Raw genomic sequence first — 26,534 nt, 5'->3', positions numbered from 1 at the left:
GCTCAGGGTCAATCTTCCTCAAGCAAAAAGAGGAAGATGGGCAACAGACGTTAGCTCAGGGCCAATCTTCCTCACAAAAAAAGGGAAAAAAAAGAATCTCAACCCAATACACTCCACCATCCCTCTGCTTCTGCAAAGGAACACACTTTATTCCCACCCATCCACTTCGATATCTTTTTTACTACTTCAGAGAGAAGGATCATTACAGTCTCCTGTGGCTTCGTACATTCACTATGTGGTTTTTCCAAGCGCTAACACAAATCCCTCCCACTGTCATTTCTACGCTCTACCTTTGATCCTGTCCTTGAAGGCAAGCACACACAGTATATGTGAAATTTCCACCAAACGTCTCATGGGACACCTCTCTCCATCCCTGCTCCCTCCATACCCCACTCACCGGAGTTTGTCACTGCGCCCAGACAGGTTGGTGAGGCCTAGCAGGGCCTCGTAGTTCTGGAGCCCGTCCCTCTGGGTGTCCAGGAGCCTCACGAGGGGCCGCACCACCTCATACACCTGTGGGGGAGGCGGCAAGGAGTGGGTCAGGTGGAGATCACGTTCCTCCGTCCCTAATATTTACAGGGGCTCAGCTTTAGAATTTCCAAAGCACTTGCCCATTCACTGATTCAACCTTCACAATGATGCTGAAAGGCAGGATTATTGCCTTTACTTTGCAGATGAGGTAACTGAGTTTCTGAGAGGACAACCCAGTTAGTCAGAGGCCGAACCAGGTGCCTCCAATTCACTGCCCTTTATGTGACAGCACCATGTCCCCCTCCCAGGCTGGGGGTAGAGTGACCCAGGGAAAGGCCTCTAGGGGCAGAGGAGACTCCTCCCATCACCCCATTCCACCCTCCCAGGTACCCACCCGCTCCCCAGGGAAGGCGATGTCGGGATTGGAGACCGCAGCGATCTTCGCTAGGGCATGGGCTGCCTTCACTTTGCCCACGTCTGTGCCCTCCAAAGCCAGGGGAATCAGGGCCTGCAAGAAAGGGCACAGTCACTCCTCGGTCACAGATATCCAGAGGCCTCTCTACCCCTCCTCCCTCTCCAGCTGCAGTCTGTCTGTTCCAGCAGGAGTTCAGGAAGACTCTGCCATTTAAAACTCTTAAGCATCACAGAAAACAATTAAATACTTAGTCATGGATTCACGCCCCCTCGTTCTCAGCACACATTGAGGTCTTCGCCCGCACTCCCCCCCACCCATCCACACATTCATTAGGCTTTTAGAAAAATAAATAGATCAATACACTGATTTTTCACTTTCTGCCTAAGTCCAATCCAATCATAATAGCAGCCATTTATTAAGCACCTACTATGAGCCAACATATATGTATTTTCTCTAATCCTTGTGACATTCTGCAAAATGAGTGTGTGACTTTTCGCCCATTTTACAGATGAGGAAACTGTGGCTCGGGGAGATTAAGTAATTGGCCCAAGGTTATGCAGCTAAAAAGGGGACAAGCAAGGACTCAATGACAAGTCTTCTATGGCAAAGCCCACAGTCTGTATCTGCGCCATGCTTCCTTCCAACAGCAAGGAAGATAAATGAGATTCGACAGTAAATCCCAAGATGCATCACACAATCAGGCAGAAAGTGGTTTGGGACCATGGCACAGTCAGCACAGATTCTTGAATGACCATATTCCAGGAGGTCGGGTTGGGGCAGGAGGTACATTATTTTTGGGCCAGGCAATGAGCATTTTGGGCCATACACGCATGCATGCACACACACACACACACACACACACACACGAGTGCCCCTCCCTAGTGGAGCACCATCTAGAATGGCAAGAACCTTGTCCCACTCAATTACCTTGCCACCACCTTGAGCCACGATGGTTCCTCGGTCTTTTGGGTTGTCACACAGTGCCAGGAATACCCTGTAGGGCAAGGATAAAGGACATGTAATGCACCAGCACACCCTTCCCAAACATCAGCAGGCCAGGCGGTCAGACCCAGTGAAGCCCTGGAAGGTGCTAGAAGTGTGCACACGCTCCAGCGTTAGCCACCTTGGGGAGACAGTGCCATGGATATAAGGGGCTGGGGAGGAAGTGAGGCCAAGCAAGGCTGCAAAGACCACTCCATGTCTATTTAGGGAGACAAAGAATGGCTCCTTGCTGCTTACCACCCAGGAGAAACTCTTCAACATGGAGGTACCCCAGGACCTCCATGATCTGGCCCTTGCCTCCCTCTCTGGTCTCATCTAGCACCACTCCCTCCTGTGCACTCCATGCTCCAGACAGACTGCAGGAGGACCCCGTCCTCACTCCCTCTTCTCCCTCCGTCCTCAGAGTCTTTGCACGTGCTGTCTCCTCTGCCTGGAACCCTTCCGTCCCCTGCATTTAGGTGGCTCCTTTTCTTCCTTCAGGGTTCCACTGAGTTGTCACATCCTCCAGGAGGCCTTCCTGGCTGCCCACACACCTACCCTCCAGTCTGGCTGGTCGGGTGCCCCTGCCTGTGCTCCAAGCAACCCCCTGTATTTCCCCCATCGAGGCACCCACTGCATCTCTTGTAACTGTGAACCTGTCTGCCCCCGCACCAGGCTTCACAGAGACTGTGGCTCTCATCTCTGGAATAGCAGGTCCTACACAGGGCCTGGGACCAGGTAACCAGAATGGACAGTGACCTCTTTCTCCCCGATGCAAACTTCTACCTGTGATGACCTGCCCCACCACGACACTTTTCAACGTTGACCCCCTTCAGTCTCCTCTCCAGGCTCCCCAGGGGCTGATTCCCTTATTTAGTCCCCTGCCATCTCTATCTCCCTGCCCAGCCTCCTGCCGCCCGTCCCCTGAGACCCCAACCCAGGGCGGCTGCAGCCGCACCTGGCCAGCAACTCCTTGGTCTGGTCGGTGAGGATGGCATTGTCTGCTTTCACCATGCAGGCCAGCGCGGAGATGACGCCGGCCTTCAGAAGCCGCTTCACTCGCATGTCCACAAAGTCTTTCTTGTCCTGGGGAGATGAAAGGGTGGCAATGGGGAAGGGGCCTGGGCACCAGGCCAATCTGTATTGGAACTAAAGATGGTGCACTTCTGACTTCTTGTAGTAGGCTGAATAATGACCCCCAAGATGTCCATGTTCTAATCCCCGGAACCTGTGAATATGTTACCATACATGGGAAAAGGGACTCTGCAGATATGAATAAGTTACGGATCTTGAGATGGAGAGATAATCCTGGATTATCTGGGTAGGCCCAATATATCACAAGGGTCTTTATAAGAGGGAGGTGGGAGGGTCAGAATTAGCAGTAAGAGAAATGACAACAGAAGCAAGAGGTCGGAGTGATTCAAGGTCACAAGCCAAGGAAGGTGGCCTTTAGAAGCTGAAAAAGAGGGCCGGCCATGTGGCTTAGCGGTTATGTGCGCGCGCTCTGCTACTGGCGGCCCAGGTTCGGATCCCGGGCACGCACCTACGCACCGCTTCTCCAGCCATGCTGAGGCCACGTCCCACATACAGCAACTGGAAGGATGTGCAACTATGACATACAACTATCTACTGGGGCTTTGGGGGAAAAAAAAAGGAGGGGGATTGGCAATAGATGTTAGCTCAGAGCCAGTCTTCCTCAGCAAAAAGAGGAGGATTAGCACAGATGTTAGCTCAGGGCTGATCTTCCTCACAAAAAAATAAAAAAGAAGAAGAAGAAGCTGAAAAAGATCAGGAAACAGATGGTCCCCTCAGAGCCTCCAGAAGGAACCAGCCCTACTGACACCTTGACTTCACCCCGATGAGACTGATTTTAGACTTTTGGTCTCCAGAACTGGAAGATATTAAATCCATGTGGTTTTAGGCCATTATGTTTGTGGCAATTTGTTACAGCAGCAAGAGGAAAGGAATACACTCCTCCAGATTCCCTCTGCCGAAACAACTGCCAAGGGGGAGTACAGCATGTTCTGTTGCTGTGAACGTCAGAACATCTCCTCCTCTTCCTTGCCCTCCCCACTCCCAATACAGAGCCTGAGGAGCTGATACGATATGGAAATCAATCCTGAAGACACTTCATTCACAGAGGAGTGAAACAGAAGAGAGATTATCTAAAACACTAGATGACTCATACATTACTTTTCTTGCAAAGAAAAGGCTTGCAAACAGTTGGCTTGGTGTGCTGTGGGGGGGGTGGGTAGGTGGAGGTAGGCAGCAGTGAGAAGCGATAAGGAGTGGATAAAGCTGACAGAACAATAGATTGGGTTTTGCTGCAAATTCAAAGTCAGCCCCAGGGTTGAAGAGTGTCTACAGACAATCCTCGGAGTGGCTGGGAAGAAGCTGACAGTCATGGGCAATCTCTAGAAGCCACATGTGAACTTTCTGGTAGCAGAACATGCCACACACCCTCACCTGCATGAAATACTATGCGGGTGTGAAATATGACTCAGAGAATGACACATAATGTGGAAAACATATAAAGTATTTTCCCAAAATTGGGCACAAAATGATAACTACATTCTGATTATAACTATGAAAAAAAAATGCACAGGGAAAAAAAAAGTCTCTGGTAGGCAATATAACACACCAAAATGCCGATAGTGCTCACGTGGAGATGATGTAACTGTGAATGGTCACTTTTTTTCTCTACTGCACATTTTTGTTGGTTTTGCAATATGGTTATATTACTTTGATCATCTTTAAAAAATCTAAATGTTTTACTGGCTGGAAATACAAAGCATATATATTCACATGCAAACCATGTACAAACTATACCCTACTGTGCAGGGAATCACGGCAGAGGGCCCCAAGGGCATTTGTGGCATCTGGGCTAATGCTCACCCGTGTCCCTTCTCCTCTCGTTATTCCTACTTAGCACCAATATCCCCAAATTCAGATATCCCAGAAAATAAAATTTTTATAAGTGTTGGAAACATGAACTACAACTGTCTGATGACTATGAAATCAACAACATAAATTACAAAACGTTGATCCTGGTTCTATTTGTTTTCTCAAACTACAGATTATTCAGGTTTTTTTCAAGACAGAAACTAAGAAAATACATGAGCGCCAGCTGGTGGGGGAAATTTACCATTATCATCCTCCATTTATCTGTCTTACGCCAAATCCTCCCAAACACAAACACACACACACGCACACACACACACACACGGCACCCAGACATCACTATCTTTCCATTCCGCCTCTATGACGGTCTGGGGACACAGACCCCTCCCAGGTCACCCCCGTCCCCACCTTGGGGTGCTCCTCGGGCACGTGCTGCTTGGAGAACTTGGCGAGCTGCACCAGCTCAGGGATGACTTCCTTGATGTCGTAGCTGTTAGTGCAGTTCACCAGGGTGGTGGCCACCGAGTACAGGATGGTCTTGTCAGAGGTCTGGAGGCACGGGGCGAAGTGATGGGGAAGGGCAGAAAGGGAACTTTAGAACAAGCCTCTGCTTCCAAGACGCCTCCCTCGCACGGCTGGCAGGTTGGTTTAGGGGGAGCGTGGCTGGTGCCACTCAGCTTGGAGAAGTACAAGCGGCACAGAGGGAGACGAACTGGGTCTGCTCGTACAGGGTGGGCGGAAATTCCTCCTGCGCTCTCAGTAGCCACCCTCCCCCCCGACTGAGAGCATGAATGCGAGTCCTCTGAGTGTGCTCCCTGCTTTGTGCCTCTTTCAAAAGCCCAATCCAACACGCTTCCCCATCCAACTCAGGTGGGGACAGGGTGGAGGCTGGACACCCTCTGGTCTGGCCCCGGTGGAAACTCCCTCCACACTTCCTTTCTTTAGTGGTGGAAGAGAGCCAGGGGATTGGCCCAGCAGAGAAGGAAATGAGTTTAGGGGCACTGGGAAGGAGGGAGGGGATCCAGAAGAGGCTAGGCAGTGCCTCTCGGTGCCTCAAGACCTCAGTTCCTGAGGGTCTCAGGAAAAAATACCAGCCTCTTGTTCATCCTCCCACTGCCTGGAAGGCATGAAGAATTGTGAGCCCATTTTACAGTCAGGTAAAATGAGGGCCAGAAAGAGGGGAATGACCAATGCAGGTTTATATGGGGAGGGGGTGTAGAGTCAGGATGAGGACACAGGGGTCCCATTTCCCAGGCTCAATGGAAGGCCCTGTGAGCCTGAATCCAGCTGACCATTCCTGAGGCCAGAGGTCTGGGCCACACTTGCCTTGGCCAGCTCAAACATGGCCTGCAGGGCAGGGATGTCCTGGACAAAGTCGTCTTTCACGTCAGCATCCAGCGTGAGGTAGGCCAGGCCCTCCACTGCCCATCGCCGGGTCCGAGTGTCTATGGACGCATTGCACAGCCATCTGAAAGAGGAGAGAGGGAGAGGCTCTGGGGAAGGGTGCCAGGGCCCAGGCCCAGGTCAGGAGTGAAGAAATTCAGGGTAGTGGGTAGCAGGTGAGGGGCCTTTCACCACCTGGCACCCACCAGGGCACACCCTAGAGAGGAGATGGTGGGCCTGGGGAAAGAGGATCCCCTTACTTGCGACACTGTTTGGCCAGCTTCTCCGTCGACCCTTCAGCAAACTGCCTGAGAGCGTAGTCTGTGCCACCTGCAGAGCCAAGCTTACAGAGACCCTGTGGAGGAGGGGAGACAGCGGCCACTTGCAGGGTCAGAGACACCAAGGCTTGGGGACAAGGCCTTGCTCAAACAGGTCCCTGTGGCTGGAACACTTTGCCCCTTTTTCTTTGCCTGGATAAACCTCTACACGTACTACAAAACTTAGGCCAGGTGTCACCTCTTCCGAGATGCCTTCCCTGAGGCTTCCAGGTTACAGTAGATGCCCACGAAGCTCGAGGTTTTTACCCTGCCCCTTTGCCCCACCATTTTGACCCCACAAATATTTGGGGTCTGCCATTTTGAAAAATCAGCACAAAAGAATAATAATCCTACCTGAAACTACAACAGTAACTTGATATAGTACAAAAACTGGCAGAGAAATCGTATCTTGTGGATAACAAATTCAGACGTGCAGAATTTTACCCAGGAAAAGTTGGACTCTTATTAGGACAAAATGTCTCCCATAAGAGAAAACTCACAATGGCAGAAGCTATAATTAGTTTTTTAAAAATTGATATAAACAGAAAAACAGATCGATGACTCAAATCTTCACTGTAATTGTTTACAAGGAAAACATCAATGAAAATAATTTCTGCAAAATGAAAATGGAAAAAATGAAACAGGTTTAACTATGCCATAGAGAAAGTGATTAAGGAAACAAAGCGACTTTTTGGAGTTTGCTCTGAAAATATTTGCTGGACAGAAGCTCATGACCGTTAGCATCATTCGAAAGTACAGAGGCAAATGTGGTCATGGTTAAATGGGAGGGTCCACCATACTGAATCCCTCAGCCTCCTGAGAGGCTGAATTCTCACAGCCTCCTGCTGATCATCCTGCTCTGCAGGGGCCTGTGGGTGGCTCTGGTGCCCTCTAGAGTGTGGGCTCCACAAGGATAGGGGCCACGCGCCATTCATCCTGGTGCCCTGGTGCCTGGCACAGTGCCTGGGACCAAGCCCACTCACCACCAGTGTGCGGATCTTGATCTTCTCGTTTTTGGTGGTCTTGTAGATCTCTTTGAGCAGTGACACACCATTGGTGATGATGAACGTGGCGCGGCTGAGCTTGGTGGAGGCATGTATGAGGGCCTCCACAGCCACCAGCTGGTCTGTCTCACGCTCCGAGCCGCACAGCGCTACCATCATCTCCATCACACCTTTCAGTCCCAGCAGCTGATTGCCCAGGTCCAAGGGGCCCTGCAGGATCCCCGACACCGTCTGGATGGCAATCACGTTCTTGTCCATGTCCTGGGGGTCAAACTTGCTCCTAAAACAGAGAGCAAGTGTGGTCAAGAGAACTGGCCCAGGGGGGTGGGAAAAGTGTGAGATTTGGGGGCAAACAGATTTGTATTTGTATCCTGAATCCACCACTCATGTGCTGTGTGGCCTTGGGCAATTCACTGAACTTCTCTAAGTCTCAGCTTCTCGATCTGGAAACTGAGGACAGTACTACCACTTCTCAGAGTTACAATGAGGGTAAATGACATAACAGATGTGCCATGGGTTGTGTTCCCCAAGAAGCACACTCTGAGATGGAGATTGACAGGCAGGAAGTTTATTAGGGAGAGCTCTTGGGATCAACACCTGTTGGGGAAGGAAAGAAAGCAGGACTGGACAGAGGGAGGCATTGGGCTGCAATGCAGTCATGACAAAGCCTCAGCCTCAGAAGAGTTCTAGAGCTGAGACACCCTTCAAGTTGCTCCAAGTTGGAGTGAAGGACAGGTCATTGGATGCTGGCTGCCCCAGTAGGGGTGAACAGCTGTCCTCAGCTGAGGCAAGTCCCCAAGAGAGGTGACAGGTGAGAGCTGTCAGCCAACAGGCTTTCCAGAAGGTGGGATGTCTGGTGGGACAGTACAGCAGCCACAACAACATGAAAGGGCCTACCACGGTGCCCGGCACACTGCATCACTCCACCACGTGGCTGAGTCATGACGCAGCCTGGGCCAGTCACCCCACTGTCTGGTCCCAGCCCTTCCCCTATCAAGTGAGGGTAGGGACTAGACGAGCCAGAAGGTTCTGCTTGCTCTTGGAATCTACTATCATCTACTCTATGGGAGAATCTCTGTATGGGGACATCAGGGGTGACACACCTTCAGATCCGTCTGATCTGCCCAGGTTGGTTCAATGTGGGGAATCAGGGCAGATGTGCACAGTGGAAGTGCAGATGTGTATAAAGGTGAGAAGGCAGCATGGACTAGTCAGGCGAATGCCACACTGAGAGTCGGAGGCCTGGGCTCTAGTCCCACATCTGCCTATGGTGGGCTGGGTGACCTGGGCAAGTCCTTCTGGGGAGAGGGGTCAGCTTTAGAAGCTCTGAGGGCCCCTCCAGTCCTGACAGTCCATGTCCTGCACCCCATCTCTCCACTCAGCACCAGGGAACCCACAGCCTTTCATAATTAGTTGGGGTCTGCCCTTTAAGCTGGTTCCTGATGCCGGCTGATGTCTGAACGTCCCCCCAGCCCCTGGCCCTGACAAAGTGGGTGTGTTACCCCCTTGCAGAGGGGCAGCCTCAGGCAAGTTTGTTGAAGGTGGAGACCCCTCGACTCAGCCTCAGGTGACTGCACAGCATTGCACAGGCTGACCACCGGGAGGGGTGCCTCGTTCAACACCCTCCACCCAAAGGAGGACCAGCTGGGCGACAGTTACCGGAACTCAACGTGGGACCTCGTGAGAGACTCAAGAAGTAGCTCACGCTGAGACAGAGAAAGACCAGAAAAGCCCTGAGGAACCTTCAGGGAACCAAAGTCAGGGGTCAGGAGAAGCTATGGGATTGAGCAGGAGTCAGCAAACCGGCTGCAGGCCAAATCAGGGAGGCTGAGAACGGTTTTTACATTAAAAAAAAATATGCAATAGAGACCTACAGGTCCCACAAAACCTAAAATATTTACTCTCTGGCCCTTTACAGGAGAAGTTTGCCAACCCCTGGAATGGAGAAAGGACAAGCAGGTGCAGGCAGTGTCTTCACGCTCCCACGGCTCACCTGGGGTGCTTTTTACACATGCAGCTTCCTGAGCCACACCCCAGACTGCTGAGTCCGGGGCGGGGGGGGTGTCCCAAAAATCTGAACCATTTACAAGTTTGAGGATCACTGGAATAAAGGATTAAAAGGCAAAGAGGGCCAGCCTGGCGACGAAGTGGTTAAGTTCATATGCTCCGCTTTGGCAGCCTGGGGTTCGCAAGTTCAGATCCCGGGTGTGGACCCACGCACCACTCATCAAGCCATGCCGTTGAGGTGTCCCACATGCAAGGAAGATTGGTACGGATGACGGATGTTAGCTCAGGGACCATCTTCCTCAAGCAAAAAGAGGAAGATTGGCAACAGGTGTTAGCTCAGGGCCAACCTTCCTCACCAAAAAAAAAAAAAAAAAAGGATTAAAAGGCCATGTAGCAGTGGGAGGAGAAGGGAAAGGACGCATAGAGAGCACCCGAGCCACAAGGATGATGGAGCGGCAGTGAAAAGACTCAAGAACTCCAGCTGCTGAGGGCCCTGGGCTCCTGTCTAGTCTCTGCAAGGCCTTAAAGTCAGTTCATAAAGGCTTGACAGAGCCAGGTCTCCCTCCTTGCAAGTTGACGTTCATTCCTTTCAACCACAGGAGGCTGTGGTAGATTTAAAATATGTCCAAAAATATTTGACACTCCAACCTGCAGAACATAGAGCCTAATTCTCTCCTCTTATACATAGACCAGACTTAATGACTTGTTTCTAATGAATATAATGTGGTGGAAGTGATGGTGTGTGACTTCTGAAACTAGATCATAGAAGACACAGAATTATAGAAGACACTGTCACTTCTGCTTTGCTCTCTCTTGGATCACTCATGCTAGGAGAAGCCAGCTACCATGAGGAGAGGTCCACACTGGGAGGAATTGAGGCCTCCCCTCAACAGCCAGCGCCAATGTGCCAGCCATCTGAGGGTGCCATCTTGGAAGCAGAACTCCCAGCCCCAGTCAAGCCTTCAGATGAGTGCAGCTCAGACCAACATGTGACTATAACTTGTAAGCCCCAAAGCCAGAACCACCCAGCCTAGCTTCTCCCAAACTGCTGTCATATTGTGAGATAACAAATGATTATTGTTGTTTTAAGCTGCTAAATTTGGAGGTAATTTGTTACACAGCTATCGATAACCGACACAGAGCCACCCCATGAGGCTTCCAGGAGTCTCACGTGATGTACTCCTCGCAGATCTTGCGGAAGTGATCGCGCTCCGGGTCACAGCGCAGGTCGTCGTAGAGCTTGTTGATGAGGATGGAAGCCAGCATGCGGGTATTGTCGGTCAGCGGCAGGCAGGACGGCAGATCTGGGACCTGCCCCACCACCTTCAAGATCTTCCTCAGGCCTGCAGGATGGATGGTGGCAAGCGTAAGACACCTGCTGGGCTCTGTCCTCACAAACACACCCCCTCGCTGGGTCACGTCTTATCACCAGCCTCTCTCCAGCCTGCCTTTAAGCAGCACGTGGCTTATCCAGAGTGAAGCGCACTGGAATGGGGCCAAGAGACCCAGCTTCCACACCTGACTCTGCCCCCACCTGAGCAACTCACTCCCCACAAGAGCCTCTATTTTCACATTTACAAAATTAAGACTAGTTGATCTCAGAGGACTCGACCAGTGCTAACATGCTAGGGGTTGATAACCTTCCTCAAACACCGTTTTATATTCTCTTTCCCCAGGCCTCAGTGTCTTTATTTGTAAAATGGAAACAATACTACCTACCTCATAGAGTTTGAGGACTCAACGAGATAATGTATGGGAACTGCCCATTGCCAATCCATTCACGTCATTATCACTCAATAAATATTTATTATTTACTTGGTAAATACTATGCTCACTATTTATTATGATTACCCCTTCTCCTCCACTGCCCAAGAATCTTCAGTGGCTTCCTACTACCCATCAGGCTAACTCAACCATTACGTACTTGTTAAATAAATGAATGAATGAGTTAATGAATAAATGAGCACCTTTTAGGTACTGGATACCAAAATAAGAAACACAATCCTGACCTCAGAGAAGCTCACAGTGAATAGAAAAGACAGACATATAAACATGACAATAAGGTGTGACAAGGACAGGGTGGTAATCTGTGAGTGGGGTGCTTCTCTCCAACAAAGTAAGAGTTGTGAGTTATTTTGAGGACTTACTATGTGCCAAGAGCTTTATACACGTTTAATCCTCATTTAATCCTAACAATAACCCTACTGGTTAGGCATCATTATTCCCATCTCTCAGAGCAGAAAACCAAGATGTGGAGAAGTCAAGTAAGTTGCCCAAGATCACGCAGCTGGCAAGTAACATAGCGAGGATACTCTGCCGGCAACATCTGATTTCAAAGCCCTCGATGTTAACTGTTACGCTGTGCTGCCTCTGGGACAACAGACAGCTTGATTTCAGAGGCAGGTTTTAGAGGTGGCCAGGAGCTGCTCAGACCTTGGGTGGCACAAGGAAGTGGGAGGAGGGACACTCAAGGTAAATGCTGTAGGCGTGACACTCTGGGTGTTAGGAGGGAATTACAAGTGTTCGGCAGTACACTTTATGCAAAGAGTATTTTACCACACTCACAAAACCACACGCAGGGCTGGAGAGTTACAGGAAGGGGCCTGATGAACCGACTCAAACTCCCCAGCCTGGCTCCCAAAGGCCTCCATCAAACGCACCTGCTCCCCCTCCCACCACCTCCCCACCCTCATCTCCCACTCTTCCCTTCCCTTCCTGCCCTTGCCTTGAGCATCTCATTTCTCTTCTGCTAGAACACTCTGGACCTCCTCCTTGTTAATCTTTGCTCCTCCCAGAACCCAAAAGCTCGCTTCAGGCTTCACATCATGGTGGCCCTCCTACTCAAGTCTCCCAGCCCAGTTTCTACAACATACAACTTCAACATTGCAGCTTTGCATTAGTATCCCAGGAATTTGTGTGTGTGTGTGAGGCAGATTAGCCTTGAGCTAACATCCATTGCCAATCCTCCTCTTTTTGCCGAGGAAGACTGGCCCTGGGCTAACATCTGTGCCCATCATCCTCTACTTTATATGGGAGGCCGCCACAGCATGGCTTGACAAGTGGTACGTCGATGGGCGCCCAGGCTCCGAACCTGCGAACCCTGGGCCGCCGAAGAGGAGGGTACGCACTTAACCGCTAGGCCACCGGGCCAGCCCCCAGGATTTTTAAGTCCATATTATTTTTACTCGAGTGCTCTTCATTTTGGTGCATAGAATAACAAATATTCCCCACCCCACACCCTATCCTATAAACCATGTGGTTGAGCCTAGATCTTAGTGCAGAGAAAAGAGGCCTGTTGTTGATGCCCGGCCTTTGTAATATATGCCGAGAAGACCAGAACTGGGGACAAAAGTGTTGGGGGTGGGGCTGAAGATCTAGAGTAATTTGTTAAAGTGCACTTTGCTGAGATCTGTGAAAACAAAACAAGGGAAGTGCAGTATCAAAAGAGAATAAATTTCAAGCTGGTAAAAGCTGATTTGAACCTTTTAGAACAAGGTGTGGCCTATACGTCATTAAACCTGCGAGAGAATTTATCACAATAGATTCTAAAGCCACGGCTATGATTCCTGAACAATTAAAGAAGGTGATTTAGGAGAGGGGCAACACCCTGGAGCTGACAAATTTACTATCTCCTAGAACACTGTTACTGTGCTTTCTATAAAGTACACTCAATGCCATTTCTCCCTTCTCCAAGGCCTGGGGAGTATTCTGCTGACCGTGAGGAACGTTACCCCATGGTTGGTGGAGTCCGGGTTGTTTTTTGGCGTTTGCCCCATTTGTTAGCTAACTCCCTCCAGATGTTTTCGGACACTTTCTGGGTGTGTTCAGGCCCTGAATTCAGAGCCCTGATCTACACCTTCACACTGGTGGACCCTAACACGCTAATGCCTTTTCCTGGCTTTTCAGTTGGGACCGAAGACTTCTCTCAGACGAGAGCCACGCCTCTTCCACCTTCTGCTCAGTGCCGGTACCCTGGTGCCCTCGCGGAAGGACGGAGTGAGCCCCAGGCCCTCCACCTCCTCACCGTTATCCACCACGTAGATGGTGCGTGAGTTGTCGTGAATGGCGAGGTCCTTCCTGGGGACGTTCTTATTGAGCAGGTTCAGGGCCTGGTCCCTGCCCTGGCCCGACACCTTCCTACTGACCAGCATGTCGAGCAGGTGGCTGGTGATCTGCTTCAGGTCCTTCTTGCTGTCTGAGGAAGGAGAGGATGGGGTAAATAGAGAGGAGGAGGGAGCCTCAGGCACATAGGACCAGGAATGGCAGAGGCTTCTAGAAGGACTCTGGAAATGTCGAATCCGTTGCTTCCTAGATATTGGAATTCCCCGGGAGAGTACAGTATTGCCCCTCTCACCCCAAAAAAGGACGGGAAACCCCCAGACAACACCGCCAAGGGGGTCCTCCAGGCACTCTGAATGCTGACCTCTACGACAGCCATTCCATCCTTGAACAGCTCTGGTTCTTAGAAAGTTCTCCACTCCCAGGCAATGACTGGCAGGGATCCACAGACACTTCATGTAGTTTTTAGTAAACTGATTTAATAAGGTGTTTTCCAGAAAGGAAATTTATAGTCCTTACAGACATCTAACTCCCCACAGATTCCGGCACGCTGGGAGGCTGAACTCAAGCCTCTGCCTGGAAGCCAGGTCTTCCCTGCCCCTGTGGATGATAAAAACCAAATGCCTTTTCCTGCTTTGCCCTGTCTGACCTCTTTGGGACTTGGAGACTTTTGTTCTCATTCTGGGTTGAGCCCAAAGGTAGGAGGCAGATAGAAAAGGAAAGATCTCCAAACCATGTTAAATAAATAAATGATGCAGGAATGGGGCTATCTAACTGGAGAAGAAAGACACAAGTGGACAGGATAGCTTGTTTTCAGATAAAGGTATATGAGAGTGAGACGACAGACTCATTCTGGGAGGCTCCAGAGGGCAGAACTGGGCCCAGAGGCGGGTGGAAGCCACAAGGAGATAGATTTGAAATCAGTACAAGGAAGAAGTTTTTAGCAGAATGTCCAACAGCTCACTAACTCCCAAGGAAGTTGTGGCCCCCAACGAACCACACCTCTCAGTATTCATGCTCTTGAGGAGTCCCCTCCCACGCTGGATTGGTCATGTGACTTATGGCACAACCAGAGGCTTGCAAAGCCCTTGCCCAACAGGGCTTGTCCACTTAGAATGCAGCCACCATGTTACATAGAAACCCAGGCTGCCCACTGGAGAGGCCACAAGGAGTAGAACCACAGTGCCCTGGCCAGCATCTCTAGTTAACCACCAGCCATACAAGTGAGGCCATCTTGGACCCTCTGATGATTCTAGCACAGAAAAGGAACATGACTTGTTGAGCATTACAATACTGAATCAGAACCACATCAAGAATCCAGGACTCCAAAAGGTTAATATTATTAATCTACAAAGAGCTCTTATGAACCAATTAAAAAAACACTGATAGCCCAACAGAAAAAATAGGTAACAACATGAACAAATCATTCACAAAGAAATCCAAATGGCTAATATAGATTTTAAAAAATGATTAATCTCACTAGCAATTTTTTAAAATTCAAACAGGATCATTTTTACCCACTGAATAAGAAAATATCTTTAAGAATGATACTATCCAAATCTGGTATGAGAATGAGTTGAGACAGGAACTCTTATCACTTGGGAAGAGTACAAACTGATGCACCTTCTCAGAAAGGAATCCAAAAGTAAGATGGGGAAAGAATTTTAGTTGTTCACAGCCTTTGACCTGTATTCTCATTTCTAGGAATTTGTTCTAAGGAAATAATTAAAAATGCAAGCATAGATTTACATAAAGAATGGCTATGAAGTGTTTTTGTAAGCATGCAAATTGGAAAGAATCTAAATCTCCAACAGTATAGAGCTGGTTGATGAATTATGATACATCCATACAATGGAATATTATTTAAGATCATGGGAAATTATTTAACATCAAGTTTTTATTATTATTATTTAAGATCAATCATTTATTTATTATTATTTGAGATTACTATTATTTAAGATGAAGTTTTCTATGAGTGAACCTGCCCCTGTGACCCTCCGAAACAGAGCAGGAACTTCTAAAATGATGCCTAGGACCTGCATGTGCAGGAAGAAGCATGAGTTTGTATGTGCATGTATGTTTCATTCCATCATCTATGGAATGAAACAAATGTAAAATTAATAATCATTAAAGTCAAAAGGAATCCTTTTTAAGAATATTAAATAGTATGCAATACTAATATAATGCTCAGTGAAGGAAAAAACCACAGAACTATCCATAGCCAAATTCCAACTTTGTTAAACAGATATTTATATAGATGGACAGAAAAAAGGTTGGAAGGATACACATGCAGTGATAATAGTGGTTATCCACAGGGGTGATTACAGGTTTTGTTTTTTCTAAATTTTCCCAAATTTCTCCAATAAGCCTCTGTTACTTTTTCTAATTATGGCAAAATATACACAAAATAAAATGTACCATTTTAACCATTTTAAAGTGTACAGTTCAATGGCATTAAGTACGTTCTCATCATTGTGCAACCATCACCACTATCCATCTCCAGAACTTTTTTCACCTTAGAAACCTGAAACTCTACACCCATTAAATACCTCCTTATTTCCTCCTCCCCCAACCCCTCGCAACCACCATTCTACTTTCTGTCTTTATGAGTTTGACCATTTTAGAAACCGCATATAAGTGGAATCATACAGTATCTGTCTTTTTGTGACTGGCTCATTTCACTTAACATAATTGTCCTTGAGGTTCATCCATGCTGCAGCATGTGTCAGAATTTCCTTCCTTTTTAAGGCTGAATAATATTCCACTATACGTATATGCTACATTTTGTTTATCCATTCATCTGTCAGTGGACACTTGGGTTGCTTCCACCTTTAAGGTATTGCACATAATGCTGCTATGCCTCTGTTACTTTTATAATCAGAAAATAAATATAAAAATAAAACCAGGCCCCACCACATAGAGGAAATGCCCAGTCTGATGTGGTCACTGACTCTCCCTTGCCCCCACCCTCTTGAACCCAAACCGAAGAATGTCTCCTACCTAGAACCAGGGCCTCCTCCTTCCCTCGAGGCTCCCGCTTGTCCTCCCCAGACAGAGAGTCAATGATGGCCTGGAGCAGGTTGCAGACAGCCAGCGACATCTCCTTGTTCTCCACGGCCATGAGGCTACAGATTCGGTCTAACCGGACCGCGTGGAGAATTGCTGTGGCCTAGACCCCCAGCACGAACCATGGTCAGTTGCCTGCCCTCCCTTCCGGCTGCTGTGCAGGTTAGGGAGAGGGAGACACCCGGCCCAGGTAGCAGGGAAATAAGCCCAGGCAGTGAATGCCTCATGGGACCCACGGTCTGGGAAGGCCCTTGACACAAGCCATGCCCCTTTCCAGAGGTGACAGCTGTGCTGTCCAATACAGTAGCCACTCGCCACACAGGGCCATTGAGCACTTGCATGGTGGGGAGTCCACACTGATGTGCTGTTAGGTTTAAAACACACACTGGATTTCGAAGACTTAGTATGAAACAATGTAAACTATCATAGCCTTTGCATTCAGCTGGTCCTCACAAACAACTTTCCATAACCTTATCTTTGCATAGACCCACTTCCAGCTCAAAGGAAGAACAAGAGGATCAATCTCTTGAATGGGGAACAAACAACCAAGGTTGGGGAGACACTTGAGACTTTGTATCAGGGTCTATTTATGCCAGCCACACCCTGCCCACATGTCACCCTCCAGGTCCTCGGAGGACAGGCAGCCATCTGTGCCAAGCATCCCACACCCAGGCCCTCACCCTAGCTCGGTGGCCACTGCACATGCCCGACAGGGTCCGCACAGCAGCCAGCATCAGCTCAGGCTTCTTGGTGTCCATAAGCCGCAGCAACAGGGCCACTCCGTTGTTCTGGAAGATCTTCTCGGCCCCCGCTTCCTCACGGCCTAGGACAATGAGGTTGTTGGCCGACTGGAGAAGGGAGGAGACATTGAGGGTCATGAGGGAGGTCTGCCTGCAGGGGCCTTGGCCATGAGCCAAGTGCAAGGACCAGGTCTTCAAAACATTTTTACATTCTTTCCCCTATAATCCTACACCTGGAAACATAGCCCAAGAACATAATTCAAAAGAAGAAACAAAGTAACTGGCATAAAGATCAACTTGATGAAATATATTGCAGCCATTAAAGTCATAAATAAAAAGACTACCCAGCAACTTGCAAAAAAAAAACACTGGCAAGCAGAATTAGAATCATAGGTTCACTCGATTGCACTTACATTAAAATAAAATTGTGTATACATGCTTATGGATAAGGACTAAAAAAAGGTAGGGAAGTGTTAAATTAATTAAACAAAGAGGCCATTAGACTGAGGTGGCTTTAATGCCTTGGCAGCTACATAAGCCAACCAAAATCTGAGCTTGACATGCCTCAGGGTTAAGAAATCGAAACTTAAGGACAAGGAATCACAGCCTACTAGTCTTTCCCAAATAATGCAACCACTTAAGCTGTAGCCAATCAAATCCTTTTCTTGCTTTGCCTCCACCTCTTTTCTATAAAAGTCTTTCCCTGGGCTCCTGTGGGTGGAGCGCTCCTAACCAACTCCTGTTTTGGTGCTCCCGGATTAGATAGATTTTGCCCAAATAAATTCCTAAAATATTTAATATGCCTGAGGTTATCTTTTAACAGAACTGAAGTGTTTTTTAAATGGAGAATTATTTTCCTTTAAAATTTTTCCTTGAGGGCCGGCCCCGTGGCTTAGCGGTTAAGTGCGCGGGCTCCGCTGCTGGCGGCCTGGGCTCGGATCCTGGGCGTGCACGGACACACCGCTTCTCCGGCCACGCTGAGGCCGCATTCCACATACAGCAACTAGAAGGATGTGCAGCTATGACATGCAACGGTCTGCTGGGGCTTTGGAGGGAAAAAATAAATAAATAAAATCTTTAAAAAAAAAAAAAAATTTTTTCCTTGAATATGGCTTTGGCATTTTTTATTTGTTTGTTCACCTGTTCAGGGTAATCTGAATTTGCGGGGGTTCGAAGGAAGGTGGGAGGTGGTGGGCAGAGAGAGCACTAGATGGGACTTGAAAGCCCTGGGTTTGAGTATTGATTCTGCCACATGCTGGCTGTGTGACCTTGGGCAAGTCACAGCACCTCTCTGGGCCCCAGACTCCTATCTGTAAAATGAGGTAGTTGAGCTAGAAGGTTCCCAACTGTCTTCCCACCCTAAAGCCTTTCAACCTGAGGATACATATACCTTCAAAGGCTCCAGATCAGGAGAGGAGGCCTAGAGCAAGACCTGAGAACCCAGGGTTGAGGGAAGAACTCAGGAGGCAGGAGAAGGAGGCAGGCAAGAGATGGGGAGTGGAATGCTGGGGAGGGGGCTCATTAGAGAATTCTAGACAAGCATGACCAGAACCATCATCAGCATCAGTCAAGGGCTTTGTACTTTTCAAAACATTTTTATCTATAACAACACATTAAGTCCCCACAAGAGTTTGTTATAAAATATATTTGCATATTATATGGGTTTATTCACCATAAAACTAACGAAAATTCCCCAGGCATTGTCTGTCAAGTTCTTATAAATGCAAAACATTCAGATATTCATTTTTTTTCCTCTGAAGAAATATTAGAAGGGAACATGAAAAAATGCAACAAATGTGGCTAAGAGGACGGTATGAGGAGTAAATATTTTCATATTTCAGAATGACTTTTTGCAATATTTCATAACGGAATACAACATTATTTTAATACGTCATTGTTTCTCAGGGCCAAAACTAGCGTGAGGCAAGAGAGGCACTCGCCTTGGGTGCAAGATTTACGGGGGCGCCAAAACCTCAATAATCAAGATAAATAATATTTAACGCAATACTTTAAAATATCAAAATCAATGCAATGCAAAAAAAAATTCACGATGAACAAAAGATCAAACATGTAAATAAAGACAAGCTCCAACCCTGCTGCATGACTCTACCGGTCTCACCCTAATCCTTGCCGTTCTCATAGATCACGCTAGTTTCTAAGTGCTTAACCTTTGGCCTACTTTTGCCAGGTTCTGCAAGGAGACGCCTCCCCCTTCCCCCAACCGGTCAGGCGTTCCCGCCCAGAGACAGGGGCGGGGCCTGCAGCGGAAGCACAGTCACCCGGCGGGTCCCGAGAGCGCCCTCTGCTGGCCGGCTGGTTGCCCGGCACTCACCTTCTCCAGCCTATCAGCGTCACTGTTTTCGTCCAGGAGGATCTCAAACATCTTCTGTACCCTCGAGTCTGTGGAGAACTGCACACGGAGCTGAGGAGAGGGGAAGGAGTGGGGAAGAAGGCAGGCAGGGGTCCACATTTCAGTCGGCTCCATATAAAGTTCATCTCAGTAAATATTAGAATATCTACTCTGGGCCCCACCACCATCCGCACTGTCATTCATTCATTCAACAAACGTTGACTGAACAACTGCTACATGCCAGGCACTGTTGTAGATGCTGGGGATAGAATGGTGAACAAAGTCAAGTCCTTGTCCCACAAAGCTTACAGTCTACTTACATTCGCTACCCCATTTGGTCATCACAAGTCTCAGAAGGCAGGGGATCATCACCCCAATTTTGCAGTCTAGTAACAATTAGCTATTAGACACTTAAAAATGGGCTGAAACAGAAATATGCCTCCAGCATCAGAAGCCTGAAGCAGTTTTCAAGCACCTCTTCACGAAAAGTAAAATCATTATGTTTGGATGTCTCATCCGTCACACTCCCAACCCCAACCCTGATGCTCTGAAGCTTCCGGAAAATGAGCTAACTGATCATCATCCCCGTCTCGCTAGCTCCTTCTGTACCTCCCATTGCTTTGTTCTGCTGGTCCGCACTCCTGCCTATTTCCATCCTGGGCTCATTTTTTCGGGGGGGGGGGACACGTCTCTCATTCGCCCCCCCTTCCCTGGTCATTCCTTAGTTTGTATTTCCTCAGCCCTGCGGTCTGCACTCGGGACAGTATGCTGTGATGCCACTGTAGGCCTGCCCCAGCACGCAGGAGTTACTGAGTCTTGGAGCAAGGAGCTGAGTGTTCAGTTACCCTCTTGCTCTCACAGAGGGGAAACTGACACCCCAAGGGGCCCCTCAGGACATTGTTAGCCAAGTGAGGACTAGGATGCAGGATTCCTCACCTCTGGTCCAAGTTATCCCCACCCTACTCCATTTTCCTAGAAAAGATGTCATGTTCCTACTGGCTCCTGACTCTCCATCCTCAGCAATACCCTCCCCCCAGTTCAGGTATCTCATGCTGCCTTCGTCCTCTTAGAAAGAGAAGAAGATCATGTTGCAGACATACTCAGTTACAATTTTTTTAAAGCCTCCATCTGGAATTTAAAAGACCATGTTCTGGCTGGCTTGCGCCCTCAAACAAGCATCACAGCATCTCTGATCACTCACAGATGGGTGCACCTGCTCGGCTATTCTGTGGTGTCCGCCTGCCATGTGCTCGCTCTCTCTAAGGGTGTGGAGGTAGGGCTAGCCTGCCCTGATGTCTCACTTCCCTAACTTGTCCTTACTAGGAATGGGGGGAGGCAGCAAGGCTTGTGCAGAGGGGTCCAGCTCACCTTCTCCTGGATGCTGGTGTTGAGCCTCCTCAGCGTCTCCTGGAAGTTCTGGTTCCGTGGCTCAAGGGTGGCACAGCGCTGCACATCCTTGAAGGCCTGGTCCAACTTCCCCAGGTGCTCCAGCGCCTGGCACCGCCGATACAGAGCCTTGATGTCCGAGGAGTTGATGTCGATGGCTAGCAAGGGAGACAGGCAGGGCCTCAGGGGGCCAGGCTGCAGACCGCCTTCCTCCCTCCCCAGCCCCCAACTCCAGGGCTTCTGTGTCTTCCTTGGAGATTGTTCACCCATGTGGACTATCTGGCCCAAGGCTCTCCTCTGTTCAGGAGGCAGTAAGAATCATAGTCGCAAGGTTGGAGGGGAGCTTAAGGGTCATCTCGTCCAACTCCTGATGCTTCGGTCTCTGCTACATGATGATCCTAACGAAGTGCTCATCCAACTGGTGCTCGCATACCTCCAGCAGTGGGGTGCTCCCTCCTTCTCAAGGCAGCCAGGCAGCCCTGTTAGAAAGTCTGTCCCTCTTCCTACGTGAAACATATCTCCTTGTAGCTTTGTCCTTTTATCCTCAGTCCAGCCCTGGAACCCCTGAGATGAAATCCAATCCTTCTTCCTTGCGACAGCCTTCTAGGTATTTGAAGGCAGCTCTCTGACCCACCTGGGAGTTGCCTTCTCTGAGCTAAATATCACCTCTTCCCTCAACTGCTCTTCACAGGACGAGTTTCCAGTCCACTCTCCAGCTTGTTCCCTCCCTTCTGATCTCACTCCAGACTATCTGTCTCTCCTAAGAGAATGACAACCAGATCTAACCCCAACACAGACCTGCAGCCAAGAGAAGTCTTCCCATTTTGATCATACTCTGAAGCCAACGTTAACTTATGTGTGGGTTTTTTTATGTTTATTTCTCCCTAGCGTCCGTGGAACAAGGTAGTGCCTCCCTCTTCCCCTCAGGAAGCCCGGACCCCACGGAGTGGACTGAGCTGATGTGCCTGGTTCTGGGGAGCCCCAGGATGAGCATATCCTAATTTACAACAAAGGGTGGTGTGTCGTTACCATGACAAAAGGATTTCCAGAAGCATCCTCTTAAGAAAAGAAGCCACCCCAATATATTTAACATGTAACCCGATTTGCAAAAATGTGACTTAGGGATGGCTCTTCTGGAGCTCTCCTCTCGCATAAGGATGGTAACATCTGACGCCCCACCTACAGCTCCTAGGATGGCGTTTACACACTCTGTAATCACTGCCAGTGTAGAGAGCCTCTTGAACAAAACAGGGACTGGAGGGGGAGATGGGGAGGTGTGGGGGGATAAGGGGGCATTGCTCACCTCTCGAGGCATCTGAAGCCGCCTGAACATAGCTCTCCTGAGAAATGGGAAGGGAGAGGGAGACTTGGTTAACAGGGGCCCAATGCAGACACAGCCAGAGAGGGTCCTGCGGTCAGGGGAGAGGACTTGCTGGGAGCTGCCGGCTGTCATATGCCCCGGGGAGCACCCCTCGCTGGGCACGGAAAAGTGGACACGCTTTGGCATCAGACAAACTCGGGGTTGAATCCGGGCCCTGCTATTGACTACCCGGGAGATCTTGGGCAAGTTATTGATCCCTCTGGGCCTGGAGTTTCTTATCTGCAATATGGGCCTGGCAACACAGCCCTCACAGGGCTGTTATTAGGATGCCACGAAATACACATGAAAAGCCCCAGGCATCGTGCCAGTTCCCATTAGGCTGATTCCCCTCCGGAGGAATTTCTGTCTCCCAGAGTTGTGGTCAGGCGGTAGGCCCAGGAAAGCAGTGGGGGGGCGCCCTTCTCCAATCCCAGGGGTCCAGATGAGAGGGCTGGGATGATGGACGATGCCCATCAGGACGAGGGGACTGCCCCCACACCCCTGCACCCCAGCCCCTGCCCTCTGCCTCCCGCCCCGCCCAGCCTCAGACTGTTTTCAGGCCACAGGCTGCCCGGTTGCGATAGAGCGTGGCCAGCAGGGCCTTGTCCTTGGTCAGCTTCAGGGCCTGGCTGTAGCTCTTCGTCGCGGCCTTGTAGTCCTGGAGCTGGAAATGCCGGTTCCCTTCCTCCTTCAGCTGCACGGCTTCTGCCTCCGCCATCTGTCAGGACAGGAGCAGCTCTGTGTGGCCAGCCCCTCACTCCAGACCCAGAGCTGGGTCCTGGCCTGAGGTCTGCAGCTTCAGGGTCCCCACCCATCAGGATGGAAGGGAAGGGAAGGGACCCACCCCCAGCACCCTCAGCTCCATTACCCAGCAGGACATTAGAACATTTGCTGGGAGAATAGCAGAGTTGAGAGGGGTCTCAGAGGCCCTGTGCCTCGTTCTCCGTCCCTCCCAGCTGGGCAGGTGAAGCCACCACGCCAAAGGCCTGAGCTCTCCTTACAGGCCTTAGAAGATCTTCTCAGTCCCCCTTCTCCCTCCCCAGTCCAAGGAACACTCCACGCGGGCTCACTTTCTCACGAGGACAGTGCTCTCGGTCTGTCCTCCTGTGGGGCTGCCCCTCTGAGTTCCTGTGTGAACCCCCGGCCAGGCAGCCTCAGCCTGCCCCTCCCAGCCCCCACCCAGGAGACTTTATCACCCCTGCCAGTGGCTCTAGACCATATTTGGCCACAGGGGCAGGTGCCCTGGAGTCTGTCATTGATACTCGGGGCCCTCCCCCTCCCCACACTGGACAGTCATTACCACGTGGAGGTGCTGACTAACCTCTGCCCCAGCACCCCGCTCAGGGGCAGTCTTGGGGGCTCAGGCACTCACACCCCAAATAGCGAGAGAAAGGTTCAGAAGGGACAGGAACCCCCCAGCAGACTCCCCTCCCTAGGCACAGCTATAATGCCTCTTCTTCACCTCCATCCCAGATAAACAACCTCCTCTCCTCCTCTCCCTCCCCTCAACCACTGCTATTTTGGGAGCAGAGTGACAGCTGAAGGGCTGACAGACTTAGACACACAGAGCAGCTGCCCAGGTCCGTGACCAACTGGAGACTTCCAGAAATGCCCTGCTGGAGGGAGGAGGGAAGGAAGAGAGCAGGAAAGTTCCTTCCCTTCTTCCATTTCTCCACAACTTTCCTACCCCTCGGCATTCACTTGTTGAAAACGTCCTTCCTTTTCAGAAAACCAGTGGACTTGCTAACTGTTTAGTGTAAGTGGGTTCTGTGTTTCGGTCTTCATGTCTTCTTCTGCTCCTTCCCAGCTGTGTGAAGTGAATATATTCAGCCTACCACTCCCATCAGACTGGGAGCTCCCTGAGGATGGGCTCTGTACCTCCCCCACCAGACTGCAATCTTCTCCCAGGGTCCGCCTGGGAATTCCCTGAGACCAGGGACTGCACCCCCTATCCGACTGGGAGCTCTCCTGGGACAAGCTGAGTCTCCCACATCAGAAGGGGGTCCTCCTGGGACAAGAACTATGTATTCACCACCAGAGAGGGGCTCCCCTGGGGCGGGAATTGTTTCTCCCCATCTGACTGAGGGTTCCTGAGTCAAATGTATGAGGTTGTCCCTCCTTGGACTGAGAACTCTCCTGCCTTTCAGCGTCTCCAAGCCTGGGCTGTGAGCTCCCTCCCGGAGGGCAAGGACAGCATCTCATGAGTTTGACTTCCCCTGGCAGAGAGCCCGGCAGAGTCAGTGCCCAATGCATGTTTCCTGAATGAATGATTGTGTCTTCATGCTGATGCTTTGCTTCACTTACCACCGTTCTGCCCCCTCCCCCCATATATCTTCCAACTTACCTGTCTGGGGCTGAGAAAGACACTGAAGAAAAAGTATAGGTGGGTCACTCACACTAGATTCTGCTCCTAGCTCTATGACCTTAGACACACAGCTATGTGACCTTGGACAAGTTCTACTGCCCTGCTGGACACAAGACCCAGCTCTGATGCAATTTTGTCTGACGCCTATTTATTTGTTGACTGAATAAATAAATTATTGAATGGATGGACGAATTCCTTGCCCTCATAGTGGCCCAAACCTTGAGCCCCTTTGTGGGGCAAGCTCTCTGTAACAATGAGGTAACATGATAAAAGATCCTACCATTGGCAGAGAACTGTATTTCTGTGACTGTAGGTCCAAGGGATCCTAGGTTTAAATCCTGAATCAGTAATTCATTCCACAAGCATTTCTTAAGCATCTACTATGTGCCAGGAACTGTGAATGACAATGGAAGTACAGAACACTCATGAGGGCAAGGATTTGCATCTCTTTTGTTCACTGACATGTTCTAAGTGCCTATAACAGTGTATGGCACATAGTAGGTGCTCAAAAGTATTTCTTGAATGAAAGGATGAAATAATTCCATAGATCTGCGATTTTAAATATGAGGAATACCAGGATGTTTTGAAAACATTTAATAGGGAAACATGACATTGTTTCAGAGAAGGTTTCCCTGAGTAAACAACTAAAGGAGTTAATATATGTAGCACTTCTAGAACAATGCCAGATAGAGAGTAGGTACTCAATACATTTGCTCTTAAAGAGAGAGGGATGGCCAGAGAGGTAAGGAAGTCTGAATGGACCACTATAAGGAGTTTAATTTTTTTCCTGCACGTAATTGGAGCCATCGTAGGGTTTTAGGGTGGAGAGGCACACCGGATTTTTGGTTTGAAAACATCACCCTGGTTGTAGGTGGGGAATGCACAGGAGCAGGTAAGAGTGGAAATAGAGGCAATTGAAGAGGCTGCTGTAGGGAACCATGGCGACTCAGGCCAGAATGTAGCAGTGGAGAGAAAGAAGAGATTCAGGACAGGTTAACCAGGCAGAACTGACAGACCTTGAGACTGCCTGGATGTGAGGGCGAGGGAGTGGAGAGCTGCTGAGGAAGACCCCAGGTTTCTGGTGAGAGAGCTCGTGTTGGTGGTTGTCTGCTTCAGTTCCTCATCTGTAATGCGGGGAGAAAAGGGTTACGGTGAGGATTAAATGAGCTATAGGTGTAAAGCACTTAGAACAACGCCTGACATTGCTGTCATCATCATCATTGTTATCGCTTTACAGTGTTGAAAACTGCAGACGTTTTTTGCTTTTGTACTCATCAACTATTACGAATTGATTTGATCCATTTAAAAAACAGTAATAATTCCTCCCCACAACCCAACTGGCTCTGACTTCCTAAGCCAGCCCCTGCAGCGGCGCTGCAGCCTGGAGCCCAGGCTCTTCCGTCTTCTGCCAATTCCTGTCTTTGTGATCTTGGAGAAAATCAATTCACCCCTCAGAGCTTCGATTTCCCCACCTATAAAGTGGGGCAAGAATCCTTGTTCTGAAAAGGATTCTGTAAGGATTCTGTATCCTGTAAGGCACTACGAGGGACTGAAGGCGGCGGCGGCGACCGGTCCAAGGGAGGCTGTGGAGGCGGGTACCGGGAGAGCCACTCCCCACGGAAGGCCGGGCGCGGCATGACACTTCCCCTCCGCAACACCAGAGGGCGATGTCGCGGGCGGCAGCACCGCCCGAGCCCGGGGGCGGCGCTCCGTCCCGCCGAAGTCTTTC

At 49.6% G+C, this 26,534-nt stretch overlaps 1 protein-coding gene across 1 annotated transcript in view; it reads right to left on the bottom strand.

Moving 5' to 3' along the window:
• UNC45B (unc-45 myosin chaperone B) overlaps nucleotides 1–23,158 on the bottom strand; it is a 29,751-nt gene extending 6,593 nt beyond the window's left edge. Inside the window, 16 exon segments of the mRNA XM_014796393.2 lie at nucleotides 398–513; nucleotides 866–979; nucleotides 1,814–1,880; nucleotides 2,826–2,953; nucleotides 5,177–5,317; nucleotides 6,095–6,236; nucleotides 6,412–6,506; nucleotides 7,452–7,752; nucleotides 10,651–10,822; nucleotides 13,504–13,674; nucleotides 16,539–16,707; nucleotides 17,285–17,452; nucleotides 19,677–19,766; nucleotides 21,063–21,238; nucleotides 22,384–22,420; nucleotides 22,991–23,158. Coding sequence (XP_014651879.2) covers nucleotides 398–513; nucleotides 866–979; nucleotides 1,814–1,880; nucleotides 2,826–2,953; nucleotides 5,177–5,317; nucleotides 6,095–6,236; nucleotides 6,412–6,506; nucleotides 7,452–7,752; nucleotides 10,651–10,822; nucleotides 13,504–13,674; nucleotides 16,539–16,707; nucleotides 17,285–17,452; nucleotides 19,677–19,766; nucleotides 21,063–21,238; nucleotides 22,384–22,420; nucleotides 22,991–23,158 — 2,255 coding nt within the window.
• Nucleotides 23,159–26,534: the final 3,376 nt, after the last annotated feature.

Source organism: Ceratotherium simum, chromosome 16, assembly GCF_057802395.1.
Source record: "Ceratotherium simum simum isolate JZ-2026a chromosome 16, ASM5780239v1, whole genome shotgun sequence".
NCBI classification, from domain to species: Eukaryota; Metazoa; Chordata; class Mammalia; order Perissodactyla; family Rhinocerotidae; genus Ceratotherium; species Ceratotherium simum.
This window is presented reverse-complemented; position numbering and strand designations above follow the sequence as displayed.